The 24,860-nt window shown below is 42.5% G+C and overlaps 2 protein-coding genes across 3 annotated transcripts; both read right to left on the bottom strand.

The window, feature by feature from the left end:
- Positions 1 to 4,872: 4,872 nt before the first annotated feature.
- LOC125526941 (GATA transcription factor 26-like) lies at positions 4,873 to 7,326 on the bottom strand. The gene is made up of 5 exons (XM_087540523.1): positions 6,980 to 7,326; positions 6,454 to 6,711; positions 5,597 to 6,017; positions 5,337 to 5,470; positions 4,873 to 5,226 (listed from the first exon to the last, which is right to left on the bottom strand). Exons 1-5 carry the CDS (start codon positions 7,020 to 7,022, stop codon positions 5,051 to 5,053), a joined length of 1,032 nt encoding a protein of 343 aa, XP_087396649.1. The 5' UTR covers positions 7,023 to 7,326; the 3' UTR covers positions 4,873 to 5,050.
- Positions 7,327 to 10,259: 2,933 nt separating this feature from the next.
- LOC125540522 (GATA transcription factor 26) lies at positions 10,260 to 13,833 on the bottom strand. 2 transcript variants are annotated; one of them, XM_048704142.2, is made up of 6 exons: positions 13,491 to 13,833; positions 12,037 to 12,378; positions 11,422 to 11,851; positions 11,205 to 11,277; positions 11,005 to 11,095; positions 10,260 to 10,846 (listed from the first exon to the last, which is right to left on the bottom strand). In XM_048704142.2, the coding sequence occupies exons 1-6, from the start codon at positions 13,531 to 13,533 to the stop codon at positions 10,485 to 10,487; spliced, it is 1,341 nt and encodes a 446-aa protein (XP_048560099.2). In that variant the 5' UTR covers positions 13,534 to 13,833; the 3' UTR covers positions 10,260 to 10,484. The 2 variants fall into 2 exon arrangements, with proteins under 2 accessions (XP_048560099.2, XP_048560098.2); XM_048704141.2 differs by having other exon boundaries at positions 10,260 to 10,852; positions 13,491 to 13,832.
- Positions 13,834 to 24,860: the final 11,027 nt, after the last annotated feature.

Here is a 24,860-nt window from a genome sequence, read left to right as displayed (position 1 = left end):
CCCAGGGGACCTATATAAAGGGGGGGGGGAGGGAGGGCAGCCGCACCTCAAGTCTTGGCGCCTCCCTCTCCCCTGCTACACCTCTCCCTCTCGCAGAAGCTCGGCGAAGCCCTGCTGCGATCATTGCTGCATCCACCACCACGCCGTCGTGCTGCTAGATCTTCATCAGCCTCTCCTTCCCCCTTGCTGGATCAAGAAGGAGGAGACGTCATCCGCTCCGTACGTGTGTTGAACGCGGAGGTGCCGTCCGTTCGGCACTTGGTCATCGGTGATTTGGATCACGGCGAGTACGACTCCATCATCTCCGTTCTCTTGAAGGCTTCCGCTCGCGATCTACAAGGGTATGTAGATGCACTCTCCTCTCGTTGCTAGTTGACTCCATAGATTGATCTTGGTGAAACGTAGGAATTTTTTTTGTTTTCTGCAATGTTCCCCAACAGTGGCATCATGAGCTAGGTCTATGCGTAGTTACTATGCACGAGTAGAACACAAAGTAGTTGTGGGCGTCGATATTGTCAATTTGCTTGCCGTTACTAGTCTTATCTTGATTCGGCAGCATCGTGGGATGAAGCGGCCCGGACCAACCTTACACGTACGCTTACGTGAGACCAGTTCCACCGACTGACATGCACTAGTTGCATAAGGTGGCTGGTGGGTGTCTGTCTCTCCCACTTTAGTCGGATCGGATTCGATGAACAGGGTCCTTATGAAGGGTAAATAGAAATTGGCAATTCACGTTGTGGTTTTGGCGTAGGTAAGAAACGTTCTTGCTAGAAACCTATAGCAGCCACGTAAAAACTTGCAACAACAATTACATGACTTCTAACTTGTTTTTGCAGCAAGTGTCATGTGATGTGATATGGCCAAAGTTGTGATGAATGATGAATGATATATATGTGATATATGAGATCATGTTCTTGTAATAGGAATCACGACTTGCATGTCGATGAGTATGACAACCGGCAGGAGCCATAGGAGTTGTCTTTATTTTTGTATGACCTGCGTGTCATTGAGAAATGCCATGTGAATTACTTTACTTTATTGCTAAACGTGTTAGCCATAGTAGTAGAAGTAATAGTTGGCGAGCAACTTCATGGAGACACGATGATGGAGATCATGATGATGGAGATCATGGTGTCATGCCGGTGACAAGATGATCATGGAGCCCCAAGATGGAGATCAAAGGAGCTATATGATATTGGCCATATCATGTCACTATTATTTGATTGCATGTGATGTTTATCATGTTTTTGCATCTTGTTTACTTAGAACGACGGTAGTAAATAAGATGATCCCTCATAATAATTTCAAGAAAGTGTTCCCCCTAACTGTGCACCGTTGCGACAGTTCGTTGTTTCGAAGCACCACATGATGATCGGGTGTGATAGATTCCAACGTTCACATACAACGGGTGTAAGACAGATTTACACATGCAAACACTTAGGTTGACTTGACGAGCCTAGCATGTACAGACATGGCCTCGGAACACAGAAGACCGAAAGGTCGAGCATGAGTCGTATAGAAGATACGATCAACATGAAGATGTTCACCGATGTTGACTAGTCCGTCTCACGTGATGATCGGACACGGCCTAGTTAACTCAGATCATGTTATACTTAGATGACTGGAGGGATGTCTATCTGAGTGGGAGTTCATTGAATAATTTGATTAGATGAACTTAATTATCATGAACTTAGTCTAAAATCTTTACAATATGTCTTGTAGATCAAATGGCCAACGTTGTCCTCAACTTCAACGCGTTCCTAGAGAAAACCAAGCTGAAAGACGATGGCAGCAATTATATGGACTGGGTCCGGAACCTGAGGATCATCCTCATAGCTGCCAAGAAAGATTATGTCCTAGAAGCACCGCTAGGTGACGCACCCGTCCCACAGAACCAAGACGTTATGAACGCTTGGCAGACACGTGCTGATGATTACTCCCTCGTTTAGTGTGGCATGCTTTACAGCTTAGAACCGGGGCTCCAAAAGCGTTTTGAGAGACACGGAGCATATGAGATGTTCGAAGAGCTGAAAATGGTTTTTCAAGCTCATGCCCGGGTCGAGAGATATGAAGTCTCCGACAAGTTCTTCAGCTGTAAGATGGAGGAAAATAGTTCTGTCAGCGAGCACATACTCAAAATGTCTGGGTTGCATAACCGCTTGACTCATCTGGGAGTTAATCTCCCAGATGACGCGGTCATTGACAGAATCCTTCAGTCGCTTCCACCGAGCTACAAGAGCTTTGTGATGAACTTCAATATGTAGGGGATGGAAAAGACCATTCCTGAAGTATTTGCAATGATGAAATCAGCAGAGGTAGAAGTCAAAAAGGAACATCAAGTGTTGATGGTGAATAAAACCACTAAGTTCAAGAAAGGCAAGGGTAAGAAGAACTTCAAGAAGGACGGCAAGGGAGTTGCCGCGCCCGGTAAGCAAGCTGCCGGGAAGAAGCCAAAGAATGGACCCAAGCCCGAGACTGAGTGTTTTTATTGCAAGGGAAGTGGTCACTGGAAGCGGAACTGCCCCAAATACTTAGCGGACAAGAAGGCCGGCATCACGAAAGGTATATGTGATATACATGTAATTGATGTGTACCTTACCAGTACTCGTAGTAGCTCCTGGGTATTTGATACCGGTGCGGTTGCTCACATTTGTAACTCAAAGCAGGAGCTGCGGAATAAGCGGAGACTGGCGAAGGACGAGGTGACGATGCGCGTCAGGAATGGTTCCAAGGTCGATGTGATCGCCGTCGGCACGCTACCTCTACATTTACCTACGGGATTAGTTTTAAACCTCAATAATTGTTATTTAGTGCCAGCTTTGAGCATGAACATTGTATCAGGATCTCGTTTAATTCGAGATGGCTACTCATTTAAATCCGAGAATAATTGTTGTTCTATTTATATGAGAGATATGTTTTATGGTCATGCTCCGATGGTGAATGGTTTATTCTTAATGAATCTCGAGCGTAATGCTACACATATTCATAGTGTGAATACCAAAAGATGTAAGGTTGATAATGATAGTCCCACATACTTGTGGCACTGCCGCCTTGGTCACATAGGTGTCAAACGCATGAAGAAGCTCCATGCAGATGGACTTTTAGAGTCTCTTGATTACGAATCATTTGACACGTGCGAACCATGCCTCATGGGTAAAATGACCAAGACTCCGTTATCAGGAACAACGGAGCGAGCAACCAACTTATTGGAAATCATACATACTGATTTGTGCGGTCCAATGAGTGTTGAGGCTCGCGGTGGCTATCGTTATGTTCTCATCCTCACTGATGACTTGAGTAGATATGGGTATGTCTACTTAATGAAACACAAGTCTGAGACCTTTGAAAAGTTCAAGGAATTTTAGAGTGAGGTTGAGAATCAACGTGACAGGAAAATCAAGTTCTTGAGATCAGATCGTGGGGGAGAATACTTGAGTCATGAATTTGGCACACTTAAGAAAATGTGGAATAGTTTCACAACTAACGCCGCCTGGAACACCTCAGCGTAATGGTGTGTCCGAACGTCGTAATCGCACTCTATTAGATATGGTGCGATCTATGATGTCTCTTACCGATTTACCGCTATCATTTTGGGGCTATGCTTTAGAGACTGCCGCATTCACTTTAAATAGGGCTCCGTCGAAATCCGTTGAGACGACACCATATGAATTATGGTTTGGAAAGAAACCTAAGCTGTCGTTTCTAAAAGTTAGGGGATGCGATGCTTATGTCAAGAAACTTCAACCTGAAAAGCTTGAACCCAAGTCGGAAAAATGCTTCTTCATAGGATACCCTAAGGAAACCATTGGGTATACCTTCTACCTCAGATCCGAAGGCAAGATCTTCGTTGCCAAGAATGGATCCTTTCTAGATAAGGAGTTTCTCTCGAAAGAAGTAAGTGGGAGGAAAGTAGAGCTTGATGAAGTACTGCCTCTTGAAGCAGAGAGTAGCGCAGCTCAGGAAAATGTTCCTGTGGTGCCTGCACCGATTAGAGAGGAAGTTAATGATGATTATTAAGATACTTCGGATCAAGATCCTACTAAACTTCGTAGGTCCACAAGGACATGTTCCGCACCAGAGTGGTACGGCAACCCTGTCTTGGAAATCATGTTGTTAGACAACGGTGACCCTTCGAACTATGAAGAAGCGATGGCGGGCCCAGATTCCGACAAATGGCTGGAAGCCATGAAATCCGAGATAGGATCCATGTATGAAAACGAAGTATGGACTTTGACTGACTTGCCCGTTGATCGGCAAGCCATAGAAAATAAATGGATCTTTAAGAAGAAGACAGACGCGGATGGTAATGTGACCATATATAAAGCTTGGCTTGTCGCTAAGGGTTATCGACAAGTTCAAGGGGTTGAGTACGATGAGACTTTCTCACCAGTAGCGAAGCTGAAGTCCGTCCGAATCATGTTAGCAATTGCCGCATTCTATGATTATGAGATGTGGAAAATGGACATCAAAACGGCATTCCTTAATGGTTTCCTTAAGGAAGAATTGTATATGATGCAGCCGGAAGGTTTTGTCGATCCTAAGAATTCTGACAAGGTGTGCAAGCTCCAACGCTCGATTTATGGGCTGGTGCAAGCATCTCGGAGTTGGAACATTCGCTTTGATGAGATGATCAAAGCGTTTGGGTTTATGCAGACTTATGGAGAAGCCTGCGTTTACAAGAAAGTGAGTGGGAGCTCTGTAGCATTTCTCATATTATATGTGGATGACATACTGTTGATGGGAAATGATATAGAATTCTTGGAAAGCATAAAGGCCTATTTGAACAAATGTTTTTCAATGAAGGACCTTGGAGAAGCTGCTTATATATTAGGCATCAAGATCTATAGAGATAGATCGAGACGCCTCATCGGTCTTTCACAAAGTACGTACCTTGACAAGATATTGAAGAAGTTCAATATGGATCAGTCCAAGAAGGGGTTCTTGCCTGTATTGCAAGGTGTGTGATTGATCACGGCTCAATGCCCGACCACGGCAGAAGATATAGAAGAGATAAGTGTCATCCCCTATGCCTCAGCCATAGGATCTATTATGTATGCCATGTTGTGTACCAGACCTGATGTAAACCTTGCCATAAGTTTGGTAGGTAGGTACCAAAGTAATCCCGACAAGGAACACTGGACATTCTCAATCTCAATCTCAACGGAGAAGAAGCTATGGCCCCAGATTTGGAAGAAGCCTTGTCCATGGTTCCTCCTCTCACTTCTGCATATTCACAAACAGAACAAAATCATAAGACATCAGAGACTGAAACAAAAGTGATATCTAGAAAATAAAAATGCAGGTGCAGAAGCACAGGAACCAAGATTGCTGACCTGTGAAGTTTTGAGGCTGGCTTTCATAAAGTCTTTTGAGAGACTTCATAGTGGACTTGGTAAGGCCTCTCAAAGCGCCACCGGCGTTTCCCCTTCCTCCTACTTTCTTGCTCTCCGAATAATGAAGTTCATGCCTGCAAAAAGACCAAAAAACTAAAGCTAATGAAATTCTCCGGGACATTACCAACCAAAACAAAACATCTTTTCTGTGATTAGTATTTAATGTAGGACTGCAACCAATGCTAAAGGGTGTAAAATACCTCCTAGCACTCTCATGTGACCACATTAGCTTCTCAGATGCGGCATTTGAGTTGCTCGCTCCATTGCTTCCCCAATGCGGAGTAAGTGAGGCAGGCCCCGAATTGGACTGACTTGTCACATATGACTTGCTATGTGCAGGAACAGAATTTGCTTCTGATACTGAGTTTGGATGTGTAAGAAGCATGCTTCCATACCCAATCTCAAAGCAGCTAGCGGGAGTCTCTCTATGATAAATCAGTAGGTCTTCGTCCGAGGATCCTGGAATGGTACGAACCGCTGAACCAGAACATAACTGCTCTTGATGCATTATGGAGTTGAGATCCTCTGCAAGCGCTTCCACCGTTGACGGCTTACGACGACCGATGCAACTCTTTTTTCTTGATGGTACCAGTGGCTCCCGGGCATGTGATTGCGCTGAACCTGAATTTTAATGATACAAAAAAAACCACCTACTTAACAGCAGTGAAGGAATGTGTATATGTCGAGTGATGTTTGTGATGTGGTAAAGTGATAACAGTATCACTTCAGTGAAGGAATGTGTATATATCAAGTGATGATAATAACACTGTAATGAAGAAATGGGTTACTTAAAAGTGGCTCCTGACAACTACAAAACTACCTAAACATGTTTTATACAGAAGAAAAAAACAGAATGTTTAGACAAAAGTACCTGAATACGATCAACATACCTAACAACAGTTGCCAATACAAATTGATGTTTATGATATCACTTGAGCGATATATGTCAAGTGATAATAGTAACACTGTAATGAAGGGTAGTGCTACAAAACTACCTGAAGAAAACATGTTTATACAGAAGAAGAAGAAGAAAAGTAGAATGTTTACAGAAAACTACCTGAATAGGATAGTGCTGATCCAAAACCAGATGGATTATTGCTAAAAGTGTCAGCAGCATCCCCTGTCTTCCCCAAGTTGTGATGAGAAGATGGTTGTTTCTTCACTATTCTGCAGCCGGGCTCTTTCTTGGGTTGTTTCCTCTGCACTTGTGGTGCTGGTGTGTAGTTGTCCAGTGTAGCCTTTTTCCTCCATCTCGTCCCACACGCATTGCAGAGCACGGGCTTCTCCGGTGGCCCGTGTCGCCAGAGAGGACTGCCTGTATCAGCAGCAGCATTAGTTGGCATGAGCAACAACAAGTAGAGGCATAGAGGTGACAGATATGACAGGGAGACTCTGTGTTATTCAGAGTTTGTGTTTGTTTGTTCAGAGATATGTTCCCGAGGGGTTTCATCCGCTTCCTTGGAAAGCAGATGCAGAGAAAAACAAAAGGGGAAAGAAAGTCGAAACTCGAAGAAGAGATTTGTTTGTTCAAGAAGAAGAAGAAGAAGAAGAAGAAGAAGAAGAAGAAACGGACAGATGCTTACTCATGACTCGGCAATGGCAGCAGGGTCCCTGTTTCTTCACCATGCCGTCCCCTCTCTTCTCCCACCGCTCACAACCACCAACAAAACACACAGCGGAAGCGAGAAATTTCTTCTTTTCGAGCAAACAAAGAGGGGACGCGAGATTCAGCAACCAATCTAGTACTACTAGTAGTATGTTTCAGATCCACAAGTGAAAAATTCTCTTCTCGGTCCGTGTTCTTCTACTCGCTCTGCTCTTCCGTTTCTCTCCGGTCGGTGTTTAGAGAGAGAGAGAGAGAGAGGGGTGAGGGCAGAGGGCAGAGGAGAGAGAGAGGAGGAGGAGGAGGAAAGTAATGGAGGAAGGAGGAGAAGATGGTAGATTTAGAAAACACAAGTTGCCGTTTTTCTCTCACTAATAAGACAGATAATAGAAGCAATGAGAGAAATTGGGCAACATTGCATAAAGTAGGAAAAGAGGAGGAGATGCTCTTTTCAATTTCACCCTCGGGGCCCTTTCCTTTTGTAATTATCTGCAACCATCATTAAATTCAATTTCTTTTTCACCATTATACATGCTATTCTTTGACTCCATAGCATGTTTCGATTTCGATTTTGGGGACAACCATGGAGCCTCGGAGGCCGCTGGCGGAGAGAGAGGTCGCCGATGAGCTACAACGGATCAGAGCGACAAGGAATAAAGCGACAGGAATTGAAAAGAGGCCACACGCGGGAATGTTTAAACCTATACATTTTAAATGCGTCATCAATACAAAAGCGACTTGAAACATCACAAAGAACTAAAGAGCGCGGGAAATTTAAAAGGGGTATGATGATGTTGTCACAATCAAGTCTATGTGACATGGCATGATTTACCCTAAAAAGGAGTCGGCAAAGCGGAGTTACTCACATGAGCGCTCCTGCAACTGCCTCTCCCCCTCCTCCACCTACCACCCTCCATGTTGTGATCTCATCGGAGACCACACCACTCCCTTCCCCGACATTCCACCCCGCGCTCGTAGCGTTTCCCCTTCCCCGTTATCAGCCCCTATCTCGGGCCCGCGAAAGGCCCGCGAAAATTGGAGTTCGGCTAGTCCTCGATTTCGGTCTGGGGAACAACCATGGAATCTCGGAGTCCGCTGACGGAGAGGGAGGTTGCCGACGAGCTACTACAGATGAGAGTGCCAAGGGATAACGCGACCGCTGGGGCCGCCCAAGGAGAGGCGCAAGCTCGCGGTGCCGACCTGTGTGAAGACAAACGTGGAGGAGAGGATTCGGATGATTCTGAACGGAATGCAATGATAGAAGAGGTGATATTGTGATATTGCTTGGGCAATAACAAGGGCATCCTCAACAGATCTGGTGCAATGAGCTTGCTGGGGAGGAGGGAAGGAGGTAGAGATAAGCGTCTTTTCAATTTCAGCCTGCTTGTAGTTTCTTTTTGTTATGTGTTACTACTGCAGTATTTTATTAATTTCACCATTACATATATACACATACATATACAAGTTAATTTGCTTAACTTCAAAGCCTTGCAATTCTAAATCCATTGAAAGGATATTTTCCGTCTATTCTGCCCCCTTGAGAGGGGGGGGGGGGGTCAAGAAAGATCATGTTAGTGGTACATGCGTAAAACATTTTTTATTGATGATGCAAGGGATGCACTCCGTTGATTTCATTAACAAAGAGAAGAAACATACAATTTTTCTAATGATGCAAGGAAGACTATATGTTTAGAATATAGTAATTTCACATAATTTTTAGAGCCACTTGCCAATGAATTAGGTTTTCCCCCCATTGTTTCAATATAAGACTTTGCATGTATCATAACTAGCTACCGGTTTAAAACTAGCCATTTATTGAATTAAAGTTGTGATACGCGCGAAAAATGCAAGAGAAATGTGTGGCCTTTAAGAAGCGCGAAAGTTTAAACATTTACATTTGAAAGGCATCATCAATTAATACGAAGCGACTTGAAATGCCACACAGAACTAAGAGCGCAAGGAAAATTTACATAAGTATGTTATAAACACAACATAAGTAAATGCGAGTTGACTTCAAGCGCCACACGGAGCAATAGCAGGAGGCCGCTAAGAATAGGATGGCTCAGTGTGGGAGAGTTCAAACATGTACAGAGAGACTTGATGCGTCGCACCGGATAATAAAAGCGATCAGCATCCGCAACATATCAATTAGTTACAAACCGCTTGCCAGACTAGTTATATGTCTTCTTTAATTGGTGTCTATGCTTGTGTTTCAACATGGTTTAATAACCATTTTAAAAAAACACGCCTTTGCATAAAATTCTTATACCGATGTAGAAGTGGGTAACATATATACAGAATTCAGTTTTTTAGGAATGCAATTATAATATATATAATAATTAAGGGTGTTCTAGAGAAAGGAAGATACTGGAAACAGGGATCCAACAACTGCTTACGTATTTAGTTATCCAGGTGCAAAGGTCAGCACAAGCGGTTAGCTATCTTACAAACAAGAAACTAAGAAACAAAAATAGTTATTATGCATGGACAAAATAGTAGTAAAAGAAGAGTTCCTTGCTGGTCGTAATACTGTTTTGTCTTTAACAATAAATGTTTGTTTCCTTCAACGGCTTAGCATATCGCTTTTAAACCCATCCTACACATCTCACAACAAATTTAATTGTTTGTATATGCAAATTTAATTGTTTGTACAAGATGGTAAATACTCCATATAGATGTTGACATATGTTTGTTTGCCAAGACATCCAGCGGTGTTGCTTTTGAATTGTTTCTACGGTTTAGGAATGTCTTCAAACTCTTACAATTGATAGTCATTAAATAAGTATATTTTTATATACAAAAGAATTTTACTTCCATACACCCCTTTAAAATATCAGAATAGACTACAAATCGTTTTTTCTAGGGTTTGAGAGCAGGAGGTGGTTGCACTTCCCGTTGAACCGCTGGCACTGCCGCTGGTTTCCCTGCCGGTACAGCTGTGGGAGGGTGAGGGAACCCCGGATCTATGTGTCGGGTTTGTGTCCCGTAGGTGTTTCGAGTTCTTTGTCGCCGGTGAAGTTGGGGCAGCGAAGGGGATGAGAATAATGGTTCCTCGACTTCTCCATGAGTCGGAGGATGGCGAACACACCACCTACAACACGCGAGGGTGCTGCTCCGATAATCGCGGGCCTCTCGCAGCCAGATCTCCTTGGGGCCAAGCGCCACCACGAGAGGCCCCGCCGCCGCCCTCACCGCACGGGCTGCCGCCCTCACCGCACGGGCTTTGTCTGATAGTGCTGACCTGTAGTGCCTTCAAGCAATGCACTGTAAACTTTTGTTTTTTCGATTTCCATCTTTCCCAGTAAGATTCTATCCATTCCCCATACATACAGCAGATATACAAGTTACAATTTCTCCAGCCATATATATATGCTACATGAAACAAAAGAAAACAAGCCCAGACAAATTCAGCATGTGCACATCAGGACAATCATCGGTGAGCGGTATCGTATGATGATGATCCAGGAACCAAAATGTAAAGAAAACTACCACTGATGCCTGTTCCTGAGCTGATCGCTAACGGAACCGGGACTATGGTTGCTCGGGGGAGAGGCTGCGGTTACGGTCACAGAGCTGAGCTGAGATGGTGGGGGGCAGCAGAGAAGAAGCTCTGCTTCAGGGTGCCGCGCGTTGCGAGGGACCTCCAGCAGCAGCGAGTCTTGGTCAGAATCCTTGTCCGAGGGGTTCAGCATAGATGATAATTTATCTGGGGCTAACATGAACAGGTTGAGTGATGCTCCGGTGGCATTGCCAGATTTTGGCAAAAATGCGCGTCTTGTCAACTGACAAGAAGCAGCCATAGCCCTGGATCTCGAAGAAGCTATTCTCATGGCTCCTCCTCTCACTTCTGCATCTTCACAAACAGAACAAAACCACAAAACATCTCCATGTTACTTGCAAATAAGCCAAGCGCAGAAATTGCAAAAACTATACGAAATCCAGTAGATGTGCAGAATCTACAAAATGTATGTGCAGTGCAGAAGCAGAGGAACCAAGGCTGCTGACCTGTGAAGCTTTGCGACTGGCTTTCATAAGGTCTTTCGAGAGACCTCATGCTGGACTTGGTAAGGCCTCCAACTTCCTTGCTGCAATTGTCCTAAACAAAGAGATAGACCTTATGTAAGGGAAGAGAAAACCACCCAAAGGCAGATGTAAACCATGTAGCGAGGTGAACTCAAAAGGCATTCGTAGGCCGGATAGGATACCTCTAAAGCTACTGAAACTAAAGCTGAATCTGCGCTCTCCAGGATATGCTGGTTCGAACAATGAAGCTCATCCCTGCAAAAATATAAAAAAATCAATTACATTGATTCACACCATAATAGCTTCTCTGAATTAGTATCAAAAAATGTGGGACCGTGCACACAGGGCAGCAACCAATGCTCAGTACAAACATTTTAGGCTAACAAGAGCGTAAAATACCTTCTAGCACTGTCATGTGTCTGCATTGGTGACCACTTTAACTTCTCAGATGCAGCATTTGAGTTGCTCGCTCCCTTGATTTCACTATGTACAATGAATGATGCAGAACCTGAATAGGATTCACTCGTAATGTATGACTTGCTATCTGCAGGAACAGAGTTTGCTTCTGACTCTTCCTCTGCTGATTTCGAGTTCGGATGCCTAAGAAGCACACTTCCATAACCGATCTCAAAGGAGCCAACGGGAGTTTCAGTATGATAAAGCAGGTCTTCCTCTGTGGATCCTGCTGAAAGGCAATATAACTGCTCTTCATGCATTATGGAGTTGAGATCGTCAACAAGCGCTTCCAGCGCTGAAGGCTTAGGACGACTGACACAACTCCTTTTTCTTGATGGTACCAGTGACTCCCAAGCATGTGACTGCGCTGAACCTGAAGTTTAATGATACCAGAAAACCGACCATTAATATACCAAACAATGGTTGTGAAAAGAACTCATCCAAAAGGATTATGCTATGCATAGGGACTTAGAGGGTCAACTAATGATTATGATTGGTACCAAGGACATAAAAGTTTTGACTTAACAGCAACACGGCAAGAAATTAGAGAGAACTCACCGGCTATTTCACTTGCATCAATAGAACCATACGGGGCACAGCTCTCTGAATATGATACCGCTGATCCAGAACCAGATCGATTGCTTGTGTCCGCATTCCCCATCTTCCAGAAGTTCTGATCAGACCATGGTTCATCCTTCACTATGTTGCGGTTTGGTCGTTTCTTGGGCTGTTTCTGTCCCTTGAGCTTCAGCTTGTCAGGTCTAGCTTCACTAGCGCCAGTATCTTCCCGGCGATGCGCCGGTGTGTAATTCACCAACGTACCCCTTATCCTCCATCTCGACCCACATGCATTGCAGAGAACTGGCTTGTCCGGTGGCCCATTTCGCCAGAGAGGAGTACCTGTATCAGCAGCATTTGCCATGAGCAATAAGAAATAGAGTACAAAACTGGTACCCGAGAATCTGTGTAAAATGCAGGTACAGAGTTCATCGGTAGCGGGTCCATCAATCATGGGCTTCCTTGCATAATAGATTTATTACCAGAATTATGCGTGGCAGTGATACTACAAGAGATGCTGGCCGGGTCACAAAGAAAAAGAGAGATGGTGGCGCTAATCGAGGAAGCGAACATAAAACAACAGTCAGGAACAATACATTTTCAAGGCAATAAAAAAATAGTCTCTCATAGATACATAGTCTGTCATACTTCATATTCCAGGTACTGTTTTCAATGGTTAGTTCATACAAGCCTGTAATGCTCCATGTGCTGTCCAACAGAATAAAGCCTAGCAAATGCAGATAGTCTGAAAATGAAACCAATCTGTGCAGATGACACATAGCAGCAGAAAATCAACTCTACCCCTGACATGAAGCATTTTCTGTAACTGCAGCAAGTATATATTGAACTCTGAATCTGAATATAATGAGATGAGCATATACATAGTCAAACTGCATATTTCTTTCAGGTGTTGCTTGTTTTCAATGGTTAGTACAGACAAGCCAGATGTAAATTTCCATGTGCTGCCCTACAAGCATGTAACTAATCTGTGCAGATGACACAGAGCAGCGAGCAGAGAATCAACTCTGACATTAAGCATTTTTCTGAAACTGCAGCAAGTATGCAGGGAACTCTGAATATCTGAAAAACTGCAGCAAGTAGTATTAAGTATGAGCAGACAGTTCTTTTCTTGTAAACCAAGAGTGTGAGCTGCATCTAATTGCTGACTGTCAGCAGCACAGACCTCTCATCTAACAAGCAGCAAGCAGAGTCAAAACACAAGTCTGAATGAGATACAGATTTTGTTCAGAGTTTCACATCCAGAGAAAGAAAGGCATCTCAGACTAGATCTCAACCATATCCACGGAGGGGATTCGGCCGGCGAATTTCAGCATCCAAAGGAAGAAGCGAGATTGGGAATCCACCTCCCAGATGCGGAACCACCACAGCTCGCGGTCGCGGAGGAACAAAGGGGAGGGGAAAATTTTAGCTTTATGGAGAAAGGAGGAGCTCACTTGTGACTCCGCAATGGCCGCAAGGTCCCTCCTTCTTCGCCATGGCGCCCTCCCTCCTTCTTCTCCCCAGGCCCACGCCCACGAACGAACAGGGGAAAAGAGAAAGATTGGAAATTTTTGAGCAAAAAAAGAGGGGAGTGGAGATTCAACAAGCAACTATTTCCTCCTTTCTTGGTATGAATGAATCTACGGGACCAAAAAAGGGATTAATTCCTTGGAATAATTCCACTGCCCATCTTCATTCACCAAGTCAAAAGCCAAGGCTTGCTTCTTCTTCTTTTTATTCCTTTTTTCTTGCCTTGTTTTGTAGAGGGAGAGGGTAGAGATGGGAGGGGAGGGGAGGGGAAAGGGGGACAAATAATGCAGCCAGCCAGCCAGCCGCAAGCAAGGGCAGATTTGCAAAGCAAGAGTCTTTAAAAGTTGCAAATTTTTTTTACTTACTGATATAAAACAGAGATGAGATTGGGCAAAATTAATTGTTAAAGTATAAAAAGAAGATGGAGAGGCCCAAAGCTTCTTTTCCACTGTAGTAGTAGTAGTAGTAGTATGGATTATCTTTCAGCCTCTCGGTGGTTTTTGTTAAACAAGTACACTGATAGTGAAATGTCTTTTTTTTTACAGAAAGAGTAATTTCACCATTCAATAGGGAGAGTAATTTCACCATTCAATAGGGGATGTTGCTTGATGCAATTTAGTGGTCAATTTTGTCAGGCCCTTTGCATCTTCATTCCCCCTTAGCAATGTAGTCATTTTACATTCAAAGTCAACACAAAACAACTAGTACTGTTCTTTAGATAATAATTAATATGATCCTGTGAGTAGAAGACAAAATATAACTCCCTCTTGAAGAAAAAGAAACACTATAAGTTTTCCTATTTTGTGCTTTAGTACTTCACATGTTAGAACATATTGACTCCACATAAATTTTACAAGAACTGGCTAAAGAATAGTATAAGGCATTGCATGTATTCATTGAATTAAAAGTGCAATGCACGCGCCATGTGCGGGGAAATACGTGGGCGCTAAAAAGCGCGGGAAAGTTTAAACATGTATATTTTGTATTTATCTCCAATAAATACCAAGTAATGTCAAATGTCATAGAGAACAAACGCAATAGGCATCCGACAGATACAAGGACGCTTAAAAAGCGAAGAATTTTTTTAAGCAAGTGTATTGTAAACGCCACATCAATAAATGCAATGTGACTTCAAACACCATAGACCGCAATAGCCAATAGGCATCCGACGGATACAAGGCCTTTAAAAAGTGTGGGGAAGTTTAATGGGCATATGTAGGTCAATAAAATTAAAGTGACTTTGAACGACATAGAAAACAAGTGCAATGGCATCCCACGGATATAAGGCCTCTTAAAAAGCATGAAAAAGTTTAAACGGGTATACGTAAATGCAAAGTCAATAAAATCAAAGTGACTTCAAACGACATAGAAAACAAGGGCAATAGGCCTCCCACGGATACAAGGCCTCTTATGTGAAGTGTCCGCTCTCGCTCCCCCTTCCCCCCCTCTCTCATTCATAAATGGTGTCGCCTAGCTCGTCACTTTCTCACCTCCACTCATCTTTTCTCGGACGCCGCCACCCAAAGGAGCTTGCTGAGAGGACCCTCCATGCCGCCCTGTCCGGTACTGTTCTCACTGCAATTGCTCGACGTCGCCTAAGGTGGCACGTCATTCCTCCAACCATGAAGGAGGACAGGAATGATGTCAATTCCCCATGTCGGTGCAGTTGGGAAAAGCGACACAACTACTCCCTTCCGCTACATGCCAGCTGCTTGGCACCGGCAAGCAAGCAGCAACAATGGTTCTGGCTCGACGGCGCCAAGAAGATACTCCTCTAACCCATCTTCCTCTATGTTCCTCCCTCCTGGGAAGGAAGGCGGCCGGTGTAGCCAAGATCGACACTCACGACATGCATGAAGTGAACCGGAAAAGTAAAATAGAGGGGGAAAGTAGGAGGAGGGCTTGTTTGTGGTAGTTTGTTGGAGCAGGTGAAAAAAGTGCACATCATTATGAGCCCTAGAAAGAGCTTTTAGGGGCTATATTTTTGGTGTCTTCGGTGATGTTCTAATATTGTATCTTCTGGGTATGCCTTAGTTGTGGTGCAAGATGTATCTACAATATTACAATTAAATTTGTACTATCTCTTGCCCAAAGAAAAATGTACTGTCTCACTTGGCCATATGTCATCATAAATTGACATAAATGATAAAATATATGTTTACGCCGTAATAGTTTGCATTGAGTCCAACTTACCAATATCAGGATTGCATTCAGGGGGTAGTAGAGAGTATATTTCTCAACATTGAACGATATCAAATCATACGGGTTGCGTCCACACCATTTTCTGTACTTTCCACATTTAACTCATTCACATATCACAAACAACAATAGTACCCACATCATCGTTGAATGTCTTGTAACAAAGTTCTGAGAACCATTGATGATGTACTCGCACTTACTCCCTCCGCCCCGATATACAGGCCGTATAAACCGAGTCAAAAAGTTTGTGCTTTCTAAGTTTGACCAAATGTATATACAAAGATATTAAGAGAAACAGTACCAAACCAATATCAATATATCCATCGTTAGATATATATGTTCATAATATATGCATTCAATATTATATTTGTTGATATTGTCTTCTATATATGTGGTCAAACTTAGACAACATTGACTTTTTGACTAAATATGCACCATGTACTCCCTCCGTTTTTATTTACTCCGCGTATTAGGTTTGGTCAAAGTCAAGCTTTATAAATTTTGACTAAGTTTATAAACAAAAATATTAACATATACAATAACAAATCAATACCAGTAGATTTATTATTGAATGTACTTCCACTTCATATAGATATGTTTTGGTAAATATTTATATTCTTTTCTATAAACTTGGTCAAATTTTAGTAAGTTTGACTTCAGTCAACTCTAATATGCAGAGTAAATAAAAACGGAGGGAGTATTTGGGGATAGAGGGAGTAATTAAATCCGTCAATGATACTGTCGAGACAAATATTGCATAAAAAAGAATAGATAATTATACTCAAAAAATAAGAAGAAAAAGGAAAGGAGGAAAATTGTACAAGATTACGTCTCAAGAAAAATAAATAGGAAATGAAGTTTACCAAACAAAATTTGATGTGAACCAAATGCTGCATTTATAGTAGATCATATACTACTGGATCATTTCAAACAATAGTGTGTGTGTGTGTGTGTGTGTGTGTGTGTGTGTGTGTGTTGACCTATTTTCTTTTCCCTAGAGATGAAGATAGATATGAAGATAGATAGGCTTTGCATAATAGCTTTGTGTTTTGTCGCTGGTGTGGAGGGATAAGAAAGGAGCGGAGAGAGGGGTAGTGGTGCCAACGCACCCACCGTCATCCCACCAAAATTTTCAACTTTGCTTTCCTCGCCTGCGCAGCGCCTTGGCATGACTAATAAACTCCATCCAACCACATTACTTGTCATTCTCTGTCCTCTTTTATTTCATCGAGGCCACTCCAGGAATTATCTTCTGTATCTCTTACTAAATTGGCCAGAGGCACACATTCATTAACCGCCCCGTAATACTTTGATTTTTAAATCTGTTCCAAGTCAAACTATCTCATGCTTTGATTTTTAGTTTGTTCTAAGTCAAACTATCTCATGCTTTGATTTTTAGTTTGCTCTAAGTCAAACTATCTCATGCTTTGAATTTTAGTTCTAAGTCAAACTATCTCATGTTTGGCAAAAAAAAAAGGTGTATTAGGTTCATCATACAATAAATATTTGGAGACATAAATGTCGCTATTTTTCTCTATAAACTAGCATAGTGGCCCGCCACATGTGCGTGACATCTTATGAAATAATTAATAATAGGAATTAATTTAGAATAATAACTTACATATATATACAGTCCATGATATGTTGTTGGTAGCGCCTCAGACTGATATAGTGTTGAAGTTGAACTCTTGAGCTGACCGATCATTTGTACATGGTATTAATTTGATACATATATTTGGTACGTGATATATCATATGCAAGTACACTCAAATGTATTCAGCACAACTGGCGGTTTATAATTTAGTTAGATCGACCCTAAATAAGTCGTATAGATTACTGTGTGAAACAAAAGTTGGATATGTGAGTTAATTTTCTGTTTGAAAGTGACGATATTACACAAAATTACAATTTAAGGGAAATCGATGAAATATGACATGGGTACCACTATGTTCACCTTCTTCTTGGCGTGAGATGTAAGGGCAGCTCCAATGCGGACACTTATTTTTTCCCCATTTTAGACATCCAACACGGGTAGACGTCCGAAATTTCCTAGTCCGGTCCGAAATCGAGAGGTGACGAAGGGAGTCTGGATGTCCACCATGTCAATCCCGACGGCCCACCTCCCACCACATTTTAATCTAACCCCACACCTCACTCTCACTCACCCCACTCCTCTCCCTCCAAAAACCCTAGTCGCCACCCACATCGTTGGGCAAGAAAGAGGGCGTCGGAGGAGGCCATACGGAGACGGATGATGTGGTACCTCGGTAGGTACCACTCTGACATGTCGCTGCTTCGCCGCAATGATGGATATGGCGGCAGCGAGAGCACGAGCTTGATGTGCCGCGGCGCAGAGACACTTCACAGCTGCGTGTCGCCCTGGGGCAATGCGCCTCACCGGGCCCGTCCTCATCCACCACGCCTTTCGTTGTGAAGCGTGAGCCTGCCTGCGCCAACGATGGTGTCGACAGTAGTCACCATCGCCAGAGGCTGCCATGCAGCCCTGATAGCCTCATACCGCCAGAGGAGGTAAAAGAGTAGCTCCTTGCTGGGCTCCGTGCATCCCTCCTTGATGTGTCGACACAACTATTGTCGCCCCCGCCGCAAAATCGCGGCGTCCAGATCAGATGCCTTGTTGGCTGCCAGCTCTCTCCGCCGCCATCAAATAGGACCGGGTTTCATCCATGTCGCCTCCAGGCACCAGCCTCGAGTACCACCATCACTCTGTCCTTGTCAGCGTGTCAGGCGCTAGAAAAATTAGATCTAGCGCTGGTGTTCATGCTAGCTAGTCCACGGCTCAGTAGATCTACAATTAGTCACTCGATTTAACTAGCACTTCCCTCCTCGTCTGGTTGGGGTAGCCAGTGAATAGTCAAGACTACCCGTTTTACTAAAAGAAGAATTTTAATGTTTTAATAGATTTCTAAAATTCTTATATTAAAAAGAACTCATCAAATAGGAAAGTTCATAAATATGTTTGTGAATTAAAAAAAGATTGGTAATATAAAAAATGTTATGAATTGGAAACGATGTTCAAGAAATCGAGAAATGCTCGCACATTCGAAATATATTCATGAATTTTTATCACAAATTTTAAAAACAGTAGATGGATTTATTTCAAAAATCAAGGTTTGAAAAATGTTCATAAATTTTTTAAAAAATCTAAATATATTAAGAAAGGACAGAGAAATCTGAAATAAAAAAGGATACGAAATAAATAAATCAAAAACAAAAAAATGAATAGATATTTTGGATCATTTTAATATATCATGAAGTTTTTTAGCAATAAGTACAATCATAATATTTTTCCCAAAAAATGTGAGAACATTTTGAAATAAACCAAATGAGAGAAGAAATTAGAAGGAAAAAAACACCAAGTGAAGCGTACCTACTACGTTGCTTGTGGGCGATAAAAACAGTATAGTCGTGCTAGCGAGTGACGGTATGCGGCGTGCTTTGTGGGTCGGGCTAAGTATTTGTCACTGTACACTGTACATGACGGCATATGTGAGCTCGGACTAGCTTGGTTGTGGCCCAGTAAGGTCTAGCAGTTCCCTCGCTCACCTCGCTCGGCAGCCAGTAAAAAGCCAACAATTACCGGTATAATAGAAAAGTCAATTTTGCTTTTTGGTAGTTTTAGAAAATTCTTATATTTAAAAAATCACAAAAAATGTTCATGAAATTTTAAGATGTTCCTGAACTATAATATTGTTGGAAAGATGGAAAACTGTTCACAAATTTAATAAAATTTAGGCATTCGAATTAAATGTTCATGGATTCGAAAAATATACTCATGAGATTTAAAAACATACTCATTAGTTTGGAAAAGTGTTCATATATTTGCAAAACTGTACATAGCTAAAACGGAGAACAAGATGGGCCGGCCCAGGACCACAGGAGGCCTAGCCTCCTTTTCTCTGTATTTTTTATGTTTTCTGTTTCTATGTTTTGCTTTTTCAAAAAAGTTAAATGTGTATAGAAAAAATATTGCCCATGTGTTATGTGTTAACAAAATGTTAATCATACATTCAAAAAGTATTGAACTTTCATTAATATATATTGTATATGGAAAAACAATGAAACCCGAGAGAAAACAAAGAAACCCGATGAGAAAACAAGAAATAAAACTGAAGAAAAACAAAGAAAACATAAAGAAAAGAAAATAACTGTGAAACCAAGAACTAAATAAATAAAACCTAAAAACAACAAAAAAGGAAAGAAAAGAAAGAAACAATGAAAATAGAGAGAAACGGAGAATGCCCGATGGAAAATGGAGGAAAAATAAAAACAAAAAATACCCGGAAAACCTAGTGAAAAACAAGCTCGTTTTGACTAAAGTAGGCCGCGCCCAGCTAGCTTAGCACGTTTTGACTAAAGTAAGCTCGTTTTTAAGTCTACACACGCTAAATGTACCGACTCAATACAGTTGTCGCTCCACGCGAGACATCCTACCATCTCGCTTAATGTGAGATAAAGTCGCCACATGCTTCGTGGGGCTGGCACAATATGGGGCGCGTCTGGTTGCTCGCATACATCCTAATTGAGCCCGCGCGAAAAGAAAATGGTATGCTTAGTTTTTTCCATTTAATGTTTGGGTTGCATAGCACATAACTTAATGCACCTCCCAGCCAGGCCAGCCAGGAACGGCCACATCGGTAGTTTCTAGCAATCCAGGCTCGGGTGATGCGGGAGAGCACGCGTGGATGGGTCTAGAAATGCAACCTGATTTGGTTGATGCCTGAGGTTGCACGTGGTCTATTCGTTTAACTCATAATCTCGTCCACTTATTAGTTTATTATTATCTACACAACGGTGTTTCGTTGTGAGGTAAGGTCTACGCGAAAAAGAATTGCATCGATATTACGGTTCAGGCTATCAGTTCGTAGTTTCGCCCATTTTAAATATTCACTTTTTGTATTCATGTTTGGCTCTATTTTGGACGAATCAAATTCGTCGTGCATGTTTGATGATTTGAAATTTACTTTGTGACCAGTAGCTTTATCTCACAGTTCCATCGCCAGATGACATTCATAGAAAATTTGGCAAAAATATAACTCGTGGCTTCAAAATGTTATTTTTATACGCATGTTGGAGCATCAATTTTGTGTTTTTTGCAATGTCTTCCACGAACGTCGTTTCTGGATGAAAATTTGCAACCTATTAAAACATTTTCCAATGTTTCACACAAAAAAGGATTTTTGAACTTTTTTTATATTTTACAGTTCACCCGAGCTCACATGAGCTCGGGATTGGAACATCACTCTCGGTAAAAATCCAACAACTACCGGTCTAATAAAAATCTTTTATTTATTTATTTTATAGATTTACGTAATTATTTTATTTTAAAATGTTTTTGAAAATAACAATTCGTGAAATTTTAAAATATTTGTGAACTCCGAAAAATGTTGACAATTTATGAGAAAACGTCCACAATTTTTTTACGAAAATCACACATTGTAAAAAATATTCATGACTATGAAACATATGCACACATTTGAAATAAGTTCACGTATGTTTAAAAAAATAAAAAAGTAAAAGTTGTTAATGGATTTGATATAATATTCATGAATTTAAAAAATGTTGATGAATTTGAGAAAATGTAAATTTATTTAAAATAGATAGTGAATTAAAATATGGTCATTTAAAAAAATGAATTTAAAAAATAACAGGAAAACCTCAAAAATAGGATATTTAACAATATTTTTATTGTATGGTGAATTATTTTGACAAAAGTATATAATAATATTTCCTAAATAAATATATGTTGTAACATTTAGAATAAATAAAAGGGACAAAAAAGAACAAAGTTAATCGCACTTACTACCCATGGCCCAGTAGGGCTTCGCTCAGCCGCTCGGACGATCTGGTGCTTCCATCTGGCTCAGCAGCCAGGTAAAAGCTGATAACTACCGGTTTAATAAAAAGAATTAGAGGCTTTTAATCCGGTGCTACGCATCAACTCTCTTTGTACATGTTTCAAATCTCCGCACTAAGTCATCCTATTCTCAGCGGCTTCCTGCTATTGCTCCATGTGGCGTTTGAAGTCAACTTTTTTTTTACTTATGTTGTGTTTATAGCGTACCTATTTAAATTTCCTTCCGCTCTTAGTTCTATGTGGCGTTTCAAGTAGCTTCGTATTAATTGACGATGCGTTCGAAATGTACATGTTTAAACTTCCCCGCGTCTCTTAGACGCCACACATTTCTCTTGCATTTTCCGCGAGCATCACAACATTATATTCAATGAATGTCTAGATTAAAATGGTAGCTAGTTGTGATACATGCAAAGTTTTATATTGGAAGGGGAGGGGGGGGGGGGGGGGGGGGGGGAGACCTAATTCATTGGCGAGTTGCTCTACAAACTATGTGAAATTACTATATTCTAAACATATAGTATGCCTTGTATCATTTAAAAGATGTATGTTCTTTTCTCGAGTGCATGCCTTTCATCATCAACAAAAAATATGCTTTAGACATGTGCCGCTAACATGATGGGCAGAATGACAGGAAAATAACCTTTCAATGGATTTAGAATTGGAAGGCTTTGAATTTAAGCAAATTAACTTGAATATGTATATGTATAATGGCGAGATTAATTAAATACTCCACTAGTAACACATAACAAAAAGAAATCACCCGTATGCTGAAATTGAAAAGATGCTTATGTCCGCCTCCTCCCTAGCGAGCTCGTTGCACGGATCTATGGACGATGCATGTCATTACCCAGCAATGCACCAATATCACCTCTTCTATAATTGCACTCAAATTTAGAATCATCTGAATCCTCTCATCGACGTTTGTCTTCACACAGTCTGCACGCCTCTCCTTGGGCGGTCACATCTGGCGCTTTGTCCCTTGGCACTCTCATTGGTCGTAGCTTGTTGGCGACCTCCGTCTTCGTTAGCGGACTCCAAGGTTCCATGGTTGTCCCCCATATAAAAAATGAGGATTAGCCGAACTCTGAGCTTCCCGCTCCTCCTGCCATGCCCGAGATAGGGGCTGATACCGGAGAAGGGGAACCACTAAGAGTGCGTGGTAGAATGCTGGTAAAGGGAGCGGTGTGGTCTTAGATAATGCCACGTCGCGGAGGGTGGTAGGTGGAGGCGGGGGAGAGGTGAGTCACGAGAGTACTCAATGAGTAACTCGGCTCCACTAGCTCCTTTTTTCAGGTAAATTGTGCCACACCACATAGGTTCGACTGTGATAACGTCATCATAACTATTTAAATTTTACAGCGCTCTTAGTTCTCTGTGGTGTTTCAAGTCACTTTGTATTAATTGATGACGTGTTTTTAACTTTCGCGCGCCTCTTAGAGGCCATACGTCTACAGTCGCCGCTTTATACCTTGGCGCTCTCATCTGTAGTAGCTTGTCGGTGACCTCCCTCACCGTCAATGACCTCAGAGGCTCCATAGTTGACCAAGATTGAAATTGAGGATTGGCCAAACTCTGAGCTCCACCCCCCCCCCCTCGCGCCGCCCGAGATAGGGGCCGATGATAGGGAAGGAGAACCACTAAGAGCGGGGTAGAATGCCGGGAAAGGGAGCGGTGTGGGTCACGACGTGGAGGGTGGTAGGTGGACGCGGGGGATAGGCGAGTCACATGAGTGCTCGTGTGAGTACTCCGCTCCTCTATCTCCTTTTTAGGTAAATCTTGATACACCAGATACGCTCGATTATGGTAACGTCATAATACTTGTTTAAATTTTCGCGCACCCTTAGTTCTCTATGATGTTTCAAGTCCCTTTGTATTAATTCATGATGTGTTTTGAAATGTACATGTTTAAACTTACCCGCACTTCTTAGAGGCCACACGACTACAGCCTCCGCCTTATACCTTGTCGCTCTCGTCCATTGTAGCTCGTCGGCGATCTCCCTCACCGTCAGCAGCCTTGGAGGCTCCATGGCTGCCACCTCCCCCCCCTCCCAGATCAAAATTGATGATTAGCCGAACTCCAAGCTTCCCGTCCCTCCTCCCGCCGTGCCTGAGATAGGGGGCGATAACGGGGAAGGAGAACCGCTAAGAGCACGGGGTAGAATGTCGGGAAAGGGAGCGATGTGGTCTTCTGTGAGGTTACATCTTGGAGGGTCATAGGTGGAGGCGGGGGAGGGGTGGGTCGCCGGATGCTCATGTGAGTAACTCCACTCCGCGAGCTCCTTTTTATTGTAAAGCGTCTCACGTCATATAAGCTCGCTTGCGATAACGTCATCATACCTATTAAAATTTTCCCGCGCTATTAGTTCTCTACTATGTTTCACGTCGTATTGTATTAATTGATGACGTGTTTAAATTGTACATGTTTAAACTTTCCCGCGCTTTTTAGTGGCCACACATCCACAACCGCCGCTTTATACCTTGACGCTCTCATCTGTTGTAGCTTGTCGGAGACCTGCCTCTCCATTAGTGGCCTCCGAGGCTTCATAGGTGTCCCCCATATTTGAAATCGAGGATTAGCCAAGCCCGGAGCTCCCCGTCCTGCCCGTCGCTCCTGAGATAGGGGCCGATAACGAGAAAGGGGAACCAATATAATGGTAAGAGCGGTGTGGTCTCCCGTGAGATTACGTCGTGGAGGGTGGCAGGTGGAGGCGGGGGAGAGCTCATGTGAGTAACTCCGGTTCGCCGTGCCACGCCACATAGGCTCGATTGTGATCACGTCATCATACGCGTTTTAAATTTCCCGCGCTCTTAGTTCTCTTTGACGTTTCAAGTCGCTTTTGTATTAATTGATGATGCGTTTAAAATGTATAGGTCTAAACTTTCCCGCGCTTCTTAGAGGCCACATGCTTGTAGCTGCCGCTTTATCCCTTGTCACCCTGATCTGTCGTAGCCCATCGGCGACCTCCCTCTCCGGCGGCGGCCTCCGAGGCTCCATGGCTGTCCCCCAAATTGAAATCGAAATCGAAACATGCTTTGAAGTCAAAGAATACCATGTATAATGGTGACAAAAAATTGAATTTAATGATAGTGGCAGATAATTAGTCTATCCTTATCCTCTTGTCCTACTTTATTAATGTTGCCCAATTTCTCATTGCTTCTATTATCTGTCTTATTATTAGTGAGAAAAACGGCAACTTGTGTTTTGTAAATCTCACATCTT

Source organism: Triticum urartu, chromosome 2A (assembly GCF_056163025.1).
Source record: "Triticum urartu cultivar PI428250 chromosome 2A, HENAU_Tu73, whole genome shotgun sequence".
NCBI lineage: Eukaryota > Viridiplantae > Streptophyta > Magnoliopsida > Poales > Poaceae > Triticum > Triticum urartu.
The sequence above is the reverse complement of the archived record's forward strand: the minus strand, read 5'-3'. Positions and strand labels throughout refer to the sequence as shown.

Bases quoted from the DNA above. Each gene is read 5' to 3' on its own strand.
- LOC125526941 (XM_087540523.1), bottom strand. From the start codon at position 7,022: ATGGTGAAGAAACAGGGACCCTGCTGCCATTGCCGAGTCATGA. The intron at 6,712-6,979 runs GTAAGCATCTGT...CTGCTGATACAG, and splicing joins CTGCCATTGCCGAGTCATGA to GCAGTCCTCTCTGGCGACAC. The intron at 5,227-5,336 runs GTCAGCAATCTT...GTGAATATGCAG, and splicing joins CCAGCCTCAAAACTTCACAG to AAGTGAGAGGAGGAACCATG.
- LOC125540522 (XM_048704141.2), bottom strand. From the start codon at position 13,533: ATGGCGAAGAAGGAGGGACCTTGCGGCCATTGCGGAGTCACAA. The intron at 12,379-13,490 runs GTGAGCTCCTCC...CTGCTGATACAG, and splicing joins CGGCCATTGCGGAGTCACAA to GTACTCCTCTCTGGCGAAAT. The intron at 11,096-11,204 runs GTATCCTATCCG...CTCTTTGTTTAG, and splicing joins TAGTTTCAGTAGCTTTAGAG to GACAATTGCAGCAAGGAAGT.